General features: G+C 40.9%; 2 protein-coding genes across 4 annotated transcripts; both read right to left on the bottom strand.

Moving 5' to 3' along the window:
* Positions 1 to 249: 249 nt before the first annotated feature.
* On the bottom strand, positions 250 to 1,682 carry LOC105013148 (GTP-binding protein Rhes-like). Its single transcript, XM_034295393.1, has one exon. The coding sequence runs from the start codon at positions 1,483 to 1,485 to the stop codon at positions 859 to 861; it is 627 nt and encodes a 208-aa protein (XP_034151284.1). The 5' UTR covers positions 1,486 to 1,682; the 3' UTR covers positions 250 to 858.
* An 11,831-nt stretch (positions 1,683 to 13,513) lies between these two features.
* On the bottom strand, positions 13,514 to 17,081 carry LOC105013146. Of its 3 annotated transcripts, none has more exons than XM_010874479.2 (4): positions 17,028 to 17,081; positions 16,836 to 16,911; positions 14,199 to 14,513; positions 13,514 to 13,927 (listed from the first exon to the last, which is right to left on the bottom strand). In XM_010874479.2, the coding sequence occupies exons 1-4, from the start codon at positions 17,028 to 17,030 to the stop codon at positions 13,602 to 13,604; spliced, it is 720 nt and encodes a 239-aa protein (XP_010872781.1). In that variant the 5' UTR covers positions 17,031 to 17,081; the 3' UTR covers positions 13,514 to 13,601. The 3 variants fall into 3 exon arrangements, with proteins under 3 accessions (XP_010872781.1, XP_010872782.1, XP_010872783.1); XM_010874480.2 differs by having other exon boundaries at positions 14,199 to 14,396; XM_010874481.2 differs by having other exon boundaries at positions 14,199 to 14,336.
* Positions 17,082 to 18,799: the final 1,718 nt, after the last annotated feature.

Here is an 18,799-nt window from a genome sequence, read left to right as displayed (position 1 = left end):
CACAGGTCCTTAGTAGGAATGCTGTTTTCATTTTGTTCCCATACAGACCTTTTATTCCACAGAAATTGACAAAGTTATGTTTTGATTCCTTTTTAGATTGTTTTTGATAAGCAGTTGGTAATATAACGATAACATATTTGTTAGAGTATCGTTAATGAACTATTTTAAACATCCCAATTTTTGTAGAAAACAATTCACTTTGCCTAATATATTTTAATACATTCTGTAAATAAAAATACTTATCGGTGCAAAATATAAACTCCAAGTGCATATCAATATGAAAAAATAAGTTAGTACAATAAAATAGTACAAAGTGATTTGGCTCTCCCTGTAGGGGTTCCATGTTGAACCCTCTAAAAAGTGTAATGCAGAGTTGATTCAAGACTATATTTTGTTACTATGAAAAGCAAAATAAATGTCATAGCTAAACTTAATTGTATAAAAACTTCTCATGACATTCAGCCTTTGCACAATTAGTTATAATTGTCTAAATATCTTCACAGTTGTTAAGAGTTAACACCAATACATCAATACAAAAATAAACCGTAAACCTGTACAACAATATAATGTTGTATAGGCAAAATAACCCACCGGAGTAGCCTAATTGTCACATTATATTGTGTTAACATAACCCCACCATATTCAGGTTACAATGTCATCAGTTCAGGTTCCGTTTTAACAGTCATTTTGCTCTTCTTGTGTACTTTACAGGGAATGTAATGTGGTGGAGTCAGGATTTTGAGGGTAACAGGGAACGTAAGCAATTTTTTTTACTCTTTAGAAGCAGCAACATCAGCAACCATGACTGTCTGAAACACTGACCTACTGTAGATCCCATCCTGGTCCTTCTATGAGACCTCAAGTGATGAGACAGCTGTTGGTCTTGTTCATGGGCGGGGGGTTGTTGCAGTCTTTAGGGAAGGTCTCCCTGTGTCGTCTCAGTGCTGGGCTGAGCCTGCTGGGCAGGTTAGCCTGCTGCAGCAGCAACTTGAAAACCTCTAGCACATTGTTGTTCTCCTTGGCTGACGTCTCCAGAAAGCTGTTGTTCCAGTCCAGTTTCACTGTGGAGAACACATCCTGGCGGGACACTGTTCGCTCACCATGCTTGTCTGTCTTGTTCCCAACCACCACGATGGGAGTGAACTTGTCTTCCTTGACCTCTAGGATCTCATCTCGCAGGCTCTTGACAGCCTTCAACGAGTCAGAATCATCAATTGCGTAGACCAAGGCAAAAGCGTTGCCATTCTGGATGCAGAGCTTCCTCATAGCGGGAAAGGAATAGCTGCCGCTGGTGTCCATGATGTGGATGGTAACCTTGGCCCCTCCAATGTCATACTCCTTGCTGTGCAGCTCCTCCACTGTGTACTGGTGCTTGGGCTCAAACTTGTCCTGTAGGAAGCGGCGGATCAGGGCTGTTTTTCCCACACCGGCTGCCCCAAGAAACACCAGACGCACCTCTGTCTTCTCCTTTACCTCTAGAGACATGTTGACTGGCACTCTCTTTTTCTGTTCTTGTTAAGACTTTTCACATATAGCTTGATCTGCAATTGTTACAAAATAACTCTCCTTTATTTATTTTTTGCGTTGATGGAAAGGTTTACTCTGCTGCGGGTGCTTGCTGAGGTGGTGCTGGAGTTGGAGTCAGTAAACAGGGACGCAAGGTCAGCTGTAGTCAGAAATCACTGAGGAAATGGCAGGTGCATCTGTGTATGTCTGGCTGTCTGTATGTCCTATTTATGTGTTTTCCGAATCAGAGTCCATGCCCTCTCCTGTTCTCAGCCAATCAGTAAAAAGTACTGGAGTGATTTCACAGCAGCCAATCGGGAAGACTGGTGCTATGGCATAGAATCTGATTCAGGAGGAGGGAGGTGATGGATAGGAAAATGCTTAAAGCAGTGTTTTCATGTAGCATTCATATAGGAGTTTTAGCTGATAGACATTTGGCACACAGAGCAATTGTCTGATCTGGGCGAGAGCTTGTTACTTAAACCATTTTCTGGACGTGTTCTATATAACATATATTGACTGTTTGATTATTCCTGTATAAGTTATACATTTAATTTGTTCTATGATATCATTGGTATAAAGCAATGTTATTCAGGGATTATCCATATACTGTATCTTCACGAAGCAGTACCTAAAGAATGTGCTTACACATTTGATGAGTAGTAAATTCCAATATTTTTTTGACCTTCCTCACCACATACTGTGCATTGTGCTCTTGTTACATACAGGATCTCACAAAAGTGAGTACACCCCTCACATTTCTGTAAATATTTAAACACTGAAGAAATGACACTTTGCTACAATGAAAAGTAGTGAGTGTACAGCTTGTGTAATGGTGTAAATATGCTGTCCCCTCAAAATAACTCAACCCACAGCCATTAATCTCTAAACTGCTGGCAACAAAAGTGAGTACACCCCTAAGTGAAAATGTCCAAATTGGGCCCAATTAGTCATTTTCCCACCCCGGTGTCATGTGATGCTTATAGAATTCTCGACAAAACCTAGAGTAACATGTAGGGATCTGAAGGCCTCTCTTGCCAAATGTGAGAGTGCATGAGTCAACTTTCAGAAAGAAACTCCACCAACTTGGCCTAAATGGGAGGTCAAGATCGAAAAAGCTTCTGATCTCTAAATTTTTTTATCAATACATGACTGATGTTTGCCAAGAAACAACTGGGTGAAGTCTACAACCACTGGGACAATGGAGCAGGATTTTTTTGGTCTCAATCCCAGATGCCATTTTTGGGATTGAGACCAAAAAACTAAGCATTACCTTTAAACAGAAGATCTTATCAACCATAAATCATGGAGGCAGTGGCATTATGGTTTGGGGCTGATTTGCTGCCTCAGTACCCGGCCAATTGCCATCCGTTATTCAACCATTAATTCCTTATTGTACCAGAGAATATGAGAATATGAGAATATTGATAAAAAAGCTGAAGCTGAACTGAATATGGAAATTGCAACAGGACAATGACCCAAAACACACGAGGAATAAATTGAGGGTTATGAAATGGCCAAAATCAAAGTACATATCAATCCTATTACAGTGCTGTGGGGGGACTTATATGCAAGAAAGCCTTGGTACATGACAAAGTTTAAGCAGTACAGTAAAGAAGAGTGGGCAAAAATTCCAAGTCAATGTAAGAGACTGGTAAACAGTTACAAGAAATGGCTACATTGTTATTTTTCTTTCTCCATACATTGTTGTTATAGGCTAAATGTATAATTGATAAAAAGAAAACACTTTTTTTTGCCACCAATCAACACTCAATACCCCAAGCAGAATTTTTTTTGATATGCAGTAATCCAGTTAGAGCAGGTTTTCATCAAGAATCTGTCTGTACTTTGCAGCATTCATCTTTCCCTCGAACCTGACTAGTCTCCCAGTCCCTGCAATTGAAAACATCCCAACAGCACTAGGCTGCTACCATCATGGAGCATCACCTTAGCGATGGTGTTGGCCAGGTGATGAAATTTGCTTGATTTCCTTCAGACCTGATGCTTGGCGTTCAGGCAAGAGTTCAATCTTGCTTTCATCTGACCAGAGAATGTTGTTTCTCATCATCTGAAAGTCATTTAGGTGCCTTTTGGCAAACTTCAAGCATACTGGCATGTGCCTGTTACTGAGGACTGGTTTCCCCGTGTCCACTCCACCACACAGGCCTGATTGGTGGAGTGCTGCAGAGATGACCGTCTTTCTGGAAGGTTCTCCCATTTCCACATAGGAACACTGGAGCTCTGTCAGTGACTTACAGGTTCTTGGTCAACTCTTTGACCAAGGCTTTTCTGCCCCAATTGCTCAGTTTGGTTGGGCTGTCAGATTTGGAAAGAGTGTTCTGGGTACATATAGTGTTGCTCATATATACCGATATCAGCAATAATATTATGACCGCCTACATAATATTGTGTAGGTCCCCCTTTTGACGCCAAAACAGCCCTGACCCATCGAGGCATGGACTCCACTAGACCTCTGAAGGTGTGCTGTGGTATCTGGCACCAAGATGTCAGCATCAGATCTTTTAAGTTCTGTAAGTTGCAAGGTGGGGCTTCCATGGATTGGACTTGTTTATTCAGAACATCCCACAGGACTTATTGAGATCTGGGGAATTTGGAGGCAACAACTTGAACTCGTTATTGTGTTCCTCAAACCATTCCTGAATCATAATTGCTTTGTGGCAGAGTGCATTATCCTGCTGAAAGAGGCCAGTGCCATCAGGGAATACCGTTGCTATGAAAGGGTCCACATGGTCTGCACCAACGCATAGGTAGTTGGTTTATGTCAAAGTAACATCCACATGAATGGCAGGACCCAAGGTTTCCCAGCAGAACACTGCCTCCACCGGCTTGCCTTCTTCCCATAGTGCATCCTGGTGCCATGTGTTGTCCAGGTAAGCAACGCACACACACCCGGCCATCCATGTGATGTAAAAGAAAATGAGACCAGGCCACCTTCTTCCATTGCTCCATAGTCCAGTTCTGATGCTCACATGCCCATGGTAGGCTCTTTCGGCAGTGGACAGGTGTCAGCATGGGCACCCTGACTGGTCTTTCTATCAGTACCAGCACTCACTTTTTCAGCAATTTGAGCTACAGTAGCTCGTCTATTGGATCGGACCACACAGGCCAGCCTTTGCTTCCCACATGCATCATTGAGCCTTGGTCGCCCATGACCCTGTTGCCGGTTCACCGCTTTTCCTTCCTTGGACCACTTTTGATATGTATTGACCACTGCAGTTTGGGAACACCCCACAAGGGCTGCAGTTTTGGAGATGCTGTGACCCAGTCGTCTAGCCATCACAATTTGGGCCTTGTCTTTGTCTAACCCTAACCCATTCATGTGGATGGGGGACCCAAAAGGGGACCTACACAATATTAGGCAGGTGGTTATAATGTTATGGCTGATAGGTGTATCTCTAACATGTGACAATTCTTCACCTCATATGACCTGGTTGAAGTACTACAACAAACACTGACCATGGCAGGCATGGTTTGTGCAGTATGTGTGTGTGTGTATTGAGGAGACGTAGTATGGTGTAGTAGGTTATAGTAAGGTGTAGTGAGGTATAGTGAGGTATAGTGAGGTGTAGTGCGGTGTAGTGAGGTATAGTAAGTTATAGTGAGGTCTAGTAAGGTGTAGTGAGGTGTAGTAAGGTGTAATGAGGTGAAGTGATGTGTAGTGAGGTATAGTGAAGTGCAGTAAAGTGTAGTCAGGTGTAGTGAAGTGTACTGAGGTGTAGTGAGGTGCAGTAAGGTGTATAAGGTGTAGTGAGGTAAAGTGAGGTGTGGTGAGGTGTAGTAAGGTGTAGTGAATTGTAGTGAGGTGTAATGAGGTGTAGTATGGTGTTGTGAGGTGTAGTGAGGTGTGGTGAGGTGTAGTGAGGTGTAGTAAGTTATAGTGAGGTGTAGTGAGGTGTAGTAAGGTGTTGTGAGGTGTAGTAAGGTATAGTGAGGTGTAGTGAGGTGTAGTAAGGTGTAGTGAGGTGTTGTGAGGTGTAGTAAGGTGTAGTTTCCACTCTCGATCTGTGCTCGGCAGGATTTTCAACAAGCATTTTCATCTATTCTCCACCACCGGGTCATTTTCACCCTAATACTATGAATGTAACTATTTGAGGCCCTTGAAACTGTTACATTTGGTTGCCTTTTGTTTTTTATGTTCAGAAACACAATATTGAGGATATCATCAGGTTTCATGCAGATCATAATAACCTAAACGTTGTTTCAGACAAATCAAAGTCTTAAAACTGGTCAATTTGACCCTAACATGACTTCAGGGTTAACCTCACACTGAGGGTTAAACGCTTCACCAGCTCCCCAGGGAATGTCATGGATATTATGGTGTTGAACACCTCCCGCTCCTGTTCCATTTAACATCTCATGAAGGTCAGTTCTCTGGGGGGCATGTGCCTATAAAGACAATTCATTAACATTCCTTTTGCATTTGGAAAAATGTCTACACTAGTCTGCATAGTGACTTCCTAAATGTCAGTGTGTATGTCTATCTGTGCCTGATAAGGCACAACCAGCTGAGACATGAACCTTTCCTTGCTTTGTTCCTCACACTTTGCAGAATGTCAGATTCTCACGACGCCGGCTCACATTTTGAGGGGCTGAATGTCTGTGTGTGTGTGTGCCCCTTCAGTGCTTAGATGTGTTATTCGGTGATGAGTCTCCACTGGGTAATTTTATTGTCAAACCCAGAACCTGAGGACTGAGTGTTGCCATGGCACCTGAAAAACAACAGCATAATCTGAACATCTGTTTATCAGTTTGCTACAGGAGAGAGACTTCTAGTTTTTTTCTTCTGTGCTTTCTGCTTCAGACAGGTTTACAAAGCAGTAGAAAACATTGCACAATGTTATTTGCCTACCTGAAAAGACTACTTATTGTTCCTGCCTTTAAGTATATTTAGTTGATTTAACTTTGTGTGCTTTTACTGGTTTTGATCATGTTGTTTTTTTTTTTTAGAAACCTTTAACATTTTAGAGATGAAATAACTTGCAACCTCAGTGAATGCAAAGAAGGCAATGGTATCGCCACATTGAATGACTTGTGTTCTTTTTTATTTCAACAAACATTTCTGCTAGTTGTCAGGGTTCTGAGTCTTCTTCATAACTGCCTGTTATCCGCACCTCTGAAGTAGCACATTCACTCAGCCAAGTAGTTTGTGACAGTGTCAGTATGCCAACTCCAAGCCACCTGGCTCAAACATGATTTTCTCGTCTCAAATCTGTAACCAGTAGAAACCTCAAACCTCCATGAAACTTGTAATCTAACTCTTCATCACCACAATAACATTGTTGCACAGGTGGCCTTGCTGGCTAGTGAGAGGATTTGATTAACTAAAAGAATTGGAGCCAGATAACGTTAGTACACTCAGCTAGAATTGGTGGTAGAGGGCTAATGCACCTAGTAGCTTAATCCATTATTCAATTCATTGAATAGAATAACTGGTGATAATCCAGTATGATTGTTCTTGTTCTTCACAGTAACTGAACCATGCGTTGTGGCAAGAACATGTTACATGGCCTTTGTAAACAGTGATTCTTCATTACAGTCCTGATGCCTCAAAATCAACGTCTCCCCAAAAGACTCCTGTGTTCTCCAATTTTATGGTTTCTCCATGTCCCCTAAGTGCCAGCTCAAAAGCTCAAAATTATTTGACTCAGTTAATTAGCTTAAGATGTTCCTCTTAATATCCATTTCCAGATTGTAGCTGTACTAAAGCCTGATTCTATATGTTTTGGGTCAAAGACGGGAGAAAAAGCCTGATTCTGAATGAAGCAAATTAGTATAAGCAAATTATTATTTAATGTTCTCCAATGTATCCAATTAAATTTTTTAAATTACGATTTATTTCCCAAAATGAATCGAATAAATGTAGAGCCAATAGATTACTTTTTTGTCTCGAGCCACAACTTTGAGGTACTTTTTATCGCAGTGAGTATACGCCCAAAGACAACACACTGTCTGCCCATTAAAGGATGCTTTCCTTTCCTCATGTAATGAAAAATGTGTTTTCCTTAACTTTTTAAAAATTACCATTTGAGCATTTGTAAAAATGCACGTTCTATCGCGTTAGCCATTGTTCTACTGGAAACTAATGTTCTGTCTGTGTGGAGACAATGAGTTAAACACTCAAGATCCTGCATCTCAACCTAATACAGTATGTCGAACTGAGTCAGTTAATAATTAGCTACATAGATTAGTGTTAGAATGGGACTGACTATTTGTGCAGGAGTATAAGGCTATCAAGAGAAATAGAATCATGAGGCGTGTATAGTGAAGTACTCTTTAATTAGTACAGTGTTTTTGTTTCACAGAAGTGCCCTAATGGATGGAAGGAGAAATGTTTCTTTTTGAAAAGCCATTTTGTTGCCATGTGAGATGAATGGGAGGCTGGTGGAGAATGAACAGGATTGACCCTGTATATCATCCCTGCCTCTAAACAGACTGGCAATCACAGCTTCCAAGCTTCCCACACAGCTACAAATAGAAGCCATTTAAAGTGGGCCGGACAACAAAGACAATATTAAAAAACTCTTGTGATTTATATTTATCTTATTGTTTTTTCAGTGCAAGGTCCCAAATGGTTTAATTAGTTGGTTTTCAATCAACTTAGCTTGCTTTTGTGCATTACTTAATATATGAATGCCTCCTTCTACTTGAATCTGTGCTACTCACCCAACACCCCAATACATTGTGGTATAGGCAGCTACTGTTAATTTAAAAATAATCTTTACCATGTCTCCGTGATAGTGGTCTTGGTCTACCAGGTTGTTTGCCATGCTGAGCTTGAATTATATTCCCACTGCATTCCTCATTCCTAAGAGGGAATTAATCAATTCTACTCATGTAACCAATTGAGCAAAGCAAGCCTAATTGCCTTCACACATTTAAATATACAATCCCCCAAAAGAAAATGGCTTCCAAGAAAATGCACCATAATTATTTATTACAGCCACCAATTGTGCAAGTTCTCCCACTTAAAAAGATGAGAGAGGCCTGTCATTTTCATCATAGGTACACTTCAACTATGAGAGACAAAATGAGAAAAAAAATCCAGAAAATCACATTGTAGGATTCTTTATGAATTTATTGATAAATTCCTCTGTAAAATAAGTATTTGGTCACCTACAAACAAGCAAGATTTCTGGCTTGAAAACCTCCTTCCATCAGCAAGGGCATTGAAGATGAAACGTGGCTGGGTCTTTCAGCATGACAATGATCCCAAACACCGCCCAGGTAACCCAGCGACAGCCCCAAAACATCACTGCTCTAGAGGAGATCTGCATGGAGGAATGGGCCAAAATACCAGCAACAGTGTGTGAAAACCTTGTGAAGACTTACAGGAAACGTTTGACCTCTGTCATTGCCAACAAAGGTTATATAACAAAGTATTGAGATTAACTTTTGTTATTGACCAAATACTAATTTTCCACCTTAATTTACCAATAAATTCATTAAAAATCCTACAATGTAATTTTCTGGATTTTTGTTTCTCATTTTGTCTCTCATAGTTGAAGGATATCTATGATGAAAATTACAGGCCTCTCTCATCTTTTTAAGTGGGAGAACCTGCACAATTGGTGGCTGATTAAATACTTTTTTGCCCCACTGTATATGGCTGGAGCTTCCATAGGTGTTTTGCATGAAACCCATCTATTAATCCTAATTATAAACATGGTGGTTCAAACCTTGAATGCTGACTGGCTGCAAGCTGTGGTAAAATAGCTGTATACCATGACAAAAACAAAACATAATTACTGATCTATTCATTTTGTAACAGCAATAAGGCACTTCTGGGATCAGTATTATATGGCAAATTTACCCTAATCTGATGTGTGTGGTAATGGGTGGCTGGGTATATGCACTGGCTATTAGGTACTTAACTCTGATTTGGTCCTAGAGTATACTTACAAATAGACTGGACCTTGATAAAGTCCATGTTTAACATAAAATAGATGGCTCCAAAAACCACAGAATCACACAGGTTGTTTGCTTCCTTTATCTGCTTGCAGCCTGTGGGCCCCCAGGGCGTGAGGGCGTGCTGCCCCAGTGATTGTTGTGTTTGTGTGTGCATGGTGCATGTCTCAGCATGTCACTTTGTCTTCATGACGGTACCCATGTGAGTATAACATGGCTGACCTGACTGGCATGAATAGACTACTGCGTGGGCGCACCCACCTCCTATCCTGTTGTCAGCTCCCTAGCAGATGTGGCGTGTGTCCTGACAGCAGAGCTGAAATCGCAAACACACTTTTAATGGGTTTGACAGATATGTAGGGTGTTGGTGGGTATATGCATTAGATAAAGTCAACATTATAACATTACTATACATTACATAATGATATGTCATTTTTGTAGTCAGCCTTCATCATAAAGGGATAGTTCAACCAAAAATCATGTTTGGCTTAAATTCGTCTTACTTGGGGTTGTCTGAAGGACCATGGTGTGATATAAGCCATTCTTTACTTTTGCCCCAGCCTGGAGCCTGGAGCAACATTTGTTTTGTCTTAATTCATGAATTAGAACACAGTTTTTCCCCACTATTTGCCTTGTCCCCAAAATCTAATCCGTACCCAAAACATAACCTAAACCTGTTGTATGTTTTATACTAAACCTAATATTTAAGTTGTATTTATCCTTTTGGCCAGACTGCGTAAGCAGAGCTGGCTAAGAAGAGCAAATGTCTCTTACTGACTGAGTGAGTAATGGTGCTTTACCACGGTACCAGGGCTACACTGGTGATTTATGCTAATGTTGGCTCTAGACTTTCCTGTTTCGACTGTACATTTGGTACCAAGGACTTAAGGATGGGTGGGAGGAGTACACTATCAACGCGATTTGGTTTCCCTGTTAGTAAAAATAAAATGCGATATTTTTCAGCTAGTAAAATAAAATAATCAATAACACTATGCTCAGTTTGTTTTCAATACAGCATTTGAACTTACCATACCATCATCTTCCGCTTATCCGGGGCCGGGTCGTGGGGGCAGCAGTCTAAGCAGGGATGCCCAGACTTCCCTCTCCCCAGACACTTCCTCCAGCTCTTCCGGGGGGACACCGAGGCGTTCCCAGGCCAGCCGGGAGACATAGTCCCTCCAGCATGTCCTAGGTCTTCCCCGGGGTCTCCTCCCATTTGAACTTGAGTAATAAAACATTTCTTTCTATTCAACTGTCATTGTTTTCTAAAGAAAGGAACCAGCCATGGATGATTGAATTGTTTTCGTTATAGGTACTGTATAGCTAGACTAAAACTTTGCTGGCTACAAGCTTCAGTAGCTACATTATAGTTAGCCTAAAGTAAAACTATTTATGGTTGTATTGCGATGGACGAACTGCACCAACAACGAACATATTGCTCTTTCGATACATAGCGTAGTTCACATAGCGTGGTGGTTAACTATTTCGAGAACCGTGGAGTTTCAACTTATTGGTCTGACAATGCAAGAAGTAAATACATCTCTACACACATATCACGTGCAGCCACACCCGCTGTTTAAATAGCGTAGTGGTTAAAGACACAGTCTGTCTCATAGTAAACTGCGGATCGAATCCAGCTTGGGCAACAACATTCATCCCGTCAAATCGTGGGCCAGCAGAAATAAGCTTGCCTGGTTCCAATTCTTGTTCCTTCTGTGGATCAAATTGTCAATTGTTGAATAGCAAAACCAGAATCTCACAGAAACACAACTTGTATCGACAAAGACACTGTATGTTGACTTTTGTTGTGGACCTTCGTAAACAAGTGTAGTAATATTCAATAGTTTTCTTGACATTGTAGAAATGAACATTTTCATGAACCACAGTTTTCAATGCAAGGTTCTGATTGTGGCTGTCCCAGCCCACAATGCAGTCACATTAAGGAAGGTAATGGGGGCTTTGTAAGCTGCAGTTGACATTTCCCTGTGCCTGTTAAATTATGGCATAATGATGAAAATCTGTGTGCGTCTGGTTAAGCCTGAACAGAGCATTATATAACAAAGACAGACTTGATGAATAGCCTAAGAGGGATCATTTTATCAGGGGAAAAATCCATAGCAAACACTGTCGTAGGTAACTTCCACTGTAATTGTGTGCTGCAACCAACCATAGTTATTCTAGTATTTCTAACTGGGTCGGTTGGAGACTGAATAATGGTTACACGTTATTGATCCTGGTAAGTATATACCTCCTTTTCTCCATCAGAACAGGGTTGATTTCATAGTGCTTTACAAAGCGCAACTTATTAGTGTGCATTTCCATATAAAGAGACTTGTCCTAATCAGATGTAAACAGAAAAAAAAAAATCTGTTTCCGTACAGTGTGAGGCATCGGCAGCTTAGTTTCACCATGGTAACAGGCTTCCCATCTAAGAGTAGTGCTGTCTGTATCCAGAAGTGTATTAATCATAGCCCCAGTCCAGGTTTTAACTCCAGTCTTGATATCAGTGATCCAGACCTTACAGATTGAATATCTTAAGAGGAACACACAATCCCAAAATGTCCCATTCTAACATCCCCAAATCTGTTTGTCATAAAGGATGTATTCAGTGAATACTGCAATTAAATGTAATTCACATTTGAAGTAGGTTGGATGTCATTAATATCACTTAGTCTGAAAAACTGATATGATTTAGTCTGAAAAATCCATATAATCTATTATAATCATATACATTGACCTGTATATGAAAACCCAATCACCTGACTTGAGTCTGGCTCTGAATCATGGATTCCTTTGACTAAGCTAGGATAACCTTCCTTCACACTCATTTGAATGTGTACTAATTTACTAGTTTTTAATTTTTGGTTTTGTATTCCGACACTTTGTATTTTAAAAAACAAATGACTATAAAGTTTTAGTGCAGACTGTAAAAGTTAAACTTTCTGGTACATTAAGAATGAACTGATGAGCTTAGCATCACCAAACAAGAAATAATAAACTGATGAGAGTAGCTTTGCCAAACAAGAAGAAATAATAAACTAATGAGCGTAGCATTGCAAAATGACCTGTTAGATCAACATTTCCTACTGTTGTTTAGTACTTGGTCACATGTCTTTTGCGTGCAGTGACTGCCTGAGCTCTGCAACCCATGGACATCACCAGACGCTAGGTATCTTCCCTGGTCTTCAGATGTTCAGTCCCAGCTTGTTTAACAAGCTTTTTTTGCCTTCCACATGTGAAAAGCATGTTCAAATAGATTAATCCTGTTGCTGTCATCAGCAGTCACATGACCAATAAAGAATGTTTCAATTGCAGCCATACATGCCCAAACCACAACACCATGTATGTGTCACAGATGACCTGATATACATTGGGTTGTTAAGTTGCACATTATCAAGTTAAGTAAAACTGTGAAAAAGACAAAGCACATAGTTTCCTAGGAAATTTGACAGGTCTGTGTCATCAAAAGTGTAAAGCAAGACAAACAAGAAATGTCACAGACGAGTATATAAACTGTGTCTAATCGTTCTACACGTCATCACATTTCCTGGTCCAATCGTTAACGCAATGTGGGCAAGCTAGCCCTGTTCTTGTGAAAACAGTACATCAATCTTACATGAAAATAACAGTCCTAATGATAAATACTCATGCTCTGATTGTCTCTAATTATACATTTGATGTGTATTGTGCATAAAGTCCATTCATGGGTGAAGTCATAGAAAGTGAGCAGAATTACACGATCAAGGACAGTTTATTTTCCCCCCACACTTTTTTCCATCACACTGATGCTTGCTCTTCTTCATCATATCTGTCCATAAGAACATTACAGACTCTTTAAGGATTTAAGAAGTAAACCATGCTACAAAGATGGACCAAATACTCAAAATCTGTCAGTTCTACAAGTCTATTTTGGAACACCTTTTACCTTTACGATCAGTAAAACCTACCACTAGGGATCAGCATTCTACTACTATATGCAAAGCAAGTAAGATTTTACACATTCTTGTAACAGTTTTCTCACATGACAATTTGCAGTAGTTTTCTGTTCAGAATAAATACATTTGTAATTTTTGTTGACATTTTCTATTTATGTTTTGTAATAAAAATATAGAAATCCCTGTTATCAGTAGCCAAAAAACCCTCAAAACCTTCTGTTGAGTATATTAGTTCTATGTTATTTTGAGTACAACGAAAATGAGGACCCACAGCAGTCTGCTCCCAGTCACTGTCCATGAAGAGTTGTTGTCCGGCAGCAGTTTATAAGATTGGTAGTTTCCACTACTAGGTATCCACAGGCAACAGTTGTAAGGCCCCGACTTAGCCTGGATTGGCAGAGTACTTGTTAAATTAAACAGCCCATTTTCAACCTCCTGGCTCTCTGTTTTGGCAGACTCTGTTATATTCTCAGTGCCCAGGTACCAGTGGATTGTACCTTCTTGGTTAACTCCAAAGAAATGGCACTGAACCTGAGGCTTGTTCTCATCAAACAGGCACTCTGAAACGTGGAGGGGGAGAATTGGATGAGTATGGAGTAATTCTGTTTACTACTTGTACTATTAACAATGACATTATTTCATCTATCTGCCTCAGAAAAGGTGGTAGCTGATGTAACATGTTTAGCTACATTTTCAACATCATCCAACAGCAGCAATTGTGAATAAATACTGGAGGATCATTATGCATATTCTACATACCTGCAGTGTCACAGTGATGATGTTGTCTATTGTGACTAAATACTGGAGGATCATTATGCATATTCTACATACCGGGCTGTGTCACAGTGATGTTGGTGGCTTTGATCCCTAGGCTGGAGCGTAGCTTGCAGATGTATTTGCTTGGGCTGTGTGGTCTCAACTGAGTCAGAGTTACTGTGAGGCTGTTGTTCGTCTTGTCACACTGGACCCCTGGAGAGATCACGACATCTGTAGCATTGATCACACACAGCTCCCTCCTTTCAATTTTATCTATCCAGGAAAAGTAATGGATGTTGAGTGGTCTCAGGGAGATGATGTCACACTGCAGGGTCACATTCTGACAGCACTGACCCTTTGTCTCAGCACTGGTTTTAAGTTCCAATGTACCTGCGGAGAGACAGGACATTGTTCTCCTCTCTATAGATTTATGAAGCGGAGGGTAAAGGCTTGAAACTCATTACTTCGATACACAATAGCCAACTTCCAGGTTAGGGATTTGTGATTGGCACCGCTGCAAAAAATAGATCTCTACTTAGAATTGCTCAAGTGGAACACTACATTGGGCATATTCCTGTTTTTCAAGGTGTTAACTAGTCACAACATGAATTGCTACGATCACTTCCACTGATGCATTTAATGATTACGTAGTAGTCTAGCCATTATGGGCCAATATGCTTTACTTTTGAAGCACATCTCCAGAAGAGGATATTATTTTTCCTTTCTATCTGTGCCACCAACTGGTTGCATACAGTGGGTATAGAAAAGAATCACCCCCCTTTAAAATAATCACATTTGGTTGCTTTGCAGCCTGAAATGAAAACGGACAAAAAAGCTGCATTTACAATTTATAACATCCAAGTGAAAGATATAATACCAACTATTTGTAAAAAAATTACAAATAAAAAAACAGAATCACCGAGTTTGAAAAATAATTACCCCCTCCTAAAAATGACTTGTAAACCCAACCAGATGTAGTTAATCACCTTCTCAATAACACACAAAGCCAATTGACTTTCAACTGTGATCAGCTGTGGTCATTTTGATTAGCTCAGCATGAAACAAGCTTTTCCTGAAGCATTTCAGTCCTTGGTAGTGCAACTGAAGAAAACAATCAACTATGGGTGGCAAGGCATTGTCAAAAGATTGCCGGGATAAAGTTGTGGACAGGCACAAGTCAGGAGATGGATAAAAAAAAAATATTCAAAGGCTTTATCAGTCCCTAGAAGCGCAGGGAAGTCTATTATTAATAAGTGGAAGGTATTTGGTACAACACAGACACTCCTTGGGTCAGGACGTCGCTCCAAACTGGATGAAAGAGCCAGGAGGAAACTGGTCAGAGAGGCTACCAAGAGGCCTACAGCAAGTTGCAGGAATTCATGACAAAGAGTGGTCATTGTGTGCATGTGACAACAATCACAAATTCTCCACAAATGTGGCTTGTATGGAAGGGTTGCAAGAAAAAAGCCACTCCTCACGAAAGGCCACATGCAGTCACGACTGAAGATTCTAATGCCACGTGGAAAAGAGTGTTATGGTCAGATGAGACTAAAATTGAATTTTTTGCCTCAACGCCAAACGATGTCTTGCGAAAATCCAATACAGCTCACCATCCAAATAACACCATTCCTACAGTAAAGCATGGAGGTGGTAATATCATGTTATGGGGTTGTTTCTCTGCAGCAGGGACTGGAGCACTTGTCAGGATAGAAGGAAAAATGAATAGGGCAAAATACTGTTAAATTCATGAGGAAAATCTGCTGTCCACTGCCAGAAAGTTGTCAATGGGAAGACGATTTACCTTCCAACATGACAATGACCCAAAGCACACAGCAAAACTGACCACACAGTGGTTGAAGGAGAAAAAGGTGAATGTCCTTGCATGGGCTAGTCAGAGCCCGGACTTAAACCCCATTGAAAATCTGTGGAATGACTTGAAGACAGCAGTCCACAAACGGCCACCATCAAATTTTACTGAAACAGTTCTGCCAAGAAGAGTGGTCAAATATTGCAACGTCCAAATGTGCTCTCAGTAGAGACATACCCCAACAGACTAAAGGCTGTAATTAAAGCAAAAGGTGGTTCAACAAAATACTGACACAAGAGGGTGATCCTTTTTCCAACTCAGTGATTGTTTTTAAATAGTTTTAAAAAATGTATGACATGTTGGTGTTATATCTTTCACTTGGAAGTTATAAGTTGCACTGAGTAAATACAGCTGAAACAAAAACTGTCTTCATTTCAGGCTGCAAAGCAACAAAATGTGATTATTTTAAAGAGGGGTGATTTTTTTCTATACCCACTGTAATTCAAAAATCACCAGGTCGTTTTTTTCATCACAACAAACACATTTTAATGAACCCAGAAAATATATAAATATCCTTTGGAGCATGGTCAAGATGATTATTAAGACATGGAAGTTGCATGGCACCCATGAACACCCTCTCCAGATCGTCCCTTAAACCTTTATGATGAAAACATTGGAGTCTGAATCACATGCTACACTCAAGATTGTGTAGACTTTAGGCACAGTAAGAGTACAAGCCTGAAGGTAACTAGAAAACTACTAGTACCAAATACACGTAAGTAAATTTAACGCGTTACCTGTAGCGTGTAACTATCGACCCCTGCGCCAACCATTATCATTAATGTCACCTCAGATTTTTGGGGTCCACGACAACCCTGCCAGTCTCAACATTAACACTGACTTACCTTCACTGATGACAACTGAAGAGAGCCAGATGACTGACACCAAACCAGAAAGAACCTCTGTTTTTCTCTGTTTCATCTGCATTTAAATTATGATGAGTTAACCCAGATAAATTACACAAACGTGTCTCTAAAGAGACAGATGATGTAATATGAGTGTTATTTTCAGTTTGGAATTATAGCAATGCTACTCACCATCTTATTGCAGTATCAAACTCACAGACTTCAATGTTTATAGCCTCCTTCCTGCTGCTCTTACGGTGAGCACTTCACCCATACAGACATAAGACATTTGAAATAAACTCAAACTCTGTTTAGGTTTGAAAATATCCTTTGGATAGAAAAGCTATGCCTGAGGAGAGATGTCAGTTATATAACAGTCACTCAACTACCCATTTTCATGTTGTGTCAAGTTGGCCTTTAAACATGCGTAGACTGGCGTTTTTGCTCCTCCAGTATCAGTATTTGGGAAAACAGGAACACAAAGTTTACTGACATCACTGTTTACCCAACTTCAGACAGCTACCTTTTAGTAGTCATCTGGAAAACCCAAAAAGTCATATTACCTTATATACACTCTTGAAAAAAGGGAACGCGTAGGAGATCAAGATTCTGAAGTACTATGTCACCAAGCATTCAAAGTGACTAATGACAGAATTGTCATGGCTGCTTCTGACTGCAGGAAGGGCAGAGCATTTTTCAGTGTTTCAACAGTGCACTGGTGAAACCCTGTTGTTTTGTTCTGGTTCATTATTATTACTATTAGTTTAATGTTATTTAACCAGAATTTTCTTTTTTACAGCAACAACTGGGGGGGGGGGGGGCGGTTAAAAGAGGATCAATTAAGGTTAACTGGCGGTTGGGATTAGAATCCAGGACCTTTGGGACTTTAATCGGACGCCTCTTGGCCCCCTTGCCACCTGTGAGCATTGTTTTCACAGGTCAGCCCTACTTTTACGGGAGGCGGAAATCACAGCAGAGTGATCACAAGACAATATTCAGCAAGCTCCTTCTGAGTTCACCCATGAGTCCAGAGCATGTTATTCTTCTGAACCAGTCCTACTTGAGAAAAATTATGCAGTCTGCAGCAGGAAGTCTCACTGACACCTGTATCCAATTCCTGTTGACTTCCGAATCTGGAAAGGGTGTTTGGATTTGTTGGCAAGAGATGTAGATGAATGGGATATTCTCTCATTCTTCAAGGCATTGTCTTCTGCTGGTTGGAAATCCCCATGTAGAATTCAACAAAACATGAGGTTTTACAAAAAAAATGCCCCAGGAGACAGGTCATTACAACGGGAGCTGGACAGGGTCGTAGAACCCAGCAGCAGGACCGGTATCTACTCCTTTGTACAAGGAGGAGCAGGAGGAGCACTGCCAGAGCCCTACAAGAAGACCTCCAGCAAGCTACTGGTGTGCATGTTTCTGACCAAAGTCAGAAACAGACTCGATGTGGGTGGCATGAGGGCCAGACGTCCTCTAGTGGGATCTGTGCTCACGGCCCAGCACCATGCAGTTCCACTGACATTCACCAGAGAACACCAGAATTGGCAGATCCGACATAGGCGCCCCAATCTCTTCACAGATGAAAGGAGGTTCACACTGAGTATGACAGACATGAGTCTGGAGACGCCGTGGTGAATGTTATGTTGCCTGCAATATCATCCATCATGACCGGTTTGGTGGTGGGTCATTGATGGTCTGGGGAGGCACATCCTTGGAGGGTCACACAGACCTCCACGTGCCAGCCAACGGTGCCCTGACTGCTGTTAGGTATCGGTATGAAATCCTCAGACCCATTGTCAGACCTAACGCTGGTGCAGTGGGCCCTTGGTTCCTCCTGGTGCAGGACAATGCTTGGCCTCATGTGGCCAGAGTGTGTAGGCAGCACAGGATCCATTTTGACAATGGTTTAAACTTCATATAACTTGGTTTTAACACGGTTAAACCTTCTCAGATTTGCACCT

The sequence above is a fragment of the Esox lucius genome, chromosome 11 (genome assembly GCF_011004845.1).
Source record: "Esox lucius isolate fEsoLuc1 chromosome 11, fEsoLuc1.pri, whole genome shotgun sequence".
In the NCBI taxonomy this organism is placed as follows: domain Eukaryota; kingdom Metazoa; phylum Chordata; class Actinopteri; order Esociformes; family Esocidae; genus Esox; species Esox lucius.
Note: the sequence above shows the minus strand (reverse complement) of the source record. Positions and strands in the feature narration are given on the sequence as shown.

Excerpts from the sequence above, each read along its gene's own strand:
- LOC105013148 (XM_034295393.1), bottom strand. The coding sequence starts at position 1,485 with ATGTCTCTAGAGGTAAAGGAGAAGACAGAGGTGCGTCTGGTGTTTCTT.
- LOC105013146 (XM_010874479.2), bottom strand. Across the intron at positions 14,514-16,835 it reads TTCAGTTGTCATCAGTGAAG|GTACATTGGAACTTAAAACC; the intron begins GTAAGTCAGTGT and ends GTCTCTCCGCAG. Across the intron at positions 13,928-14,198 it reads CATCACTGTGACACAGCCCG|AGTGCCTGTTTGATGAGAAC; the intron begins GTATGTAGAATA and ends TCCACGTTTCAG.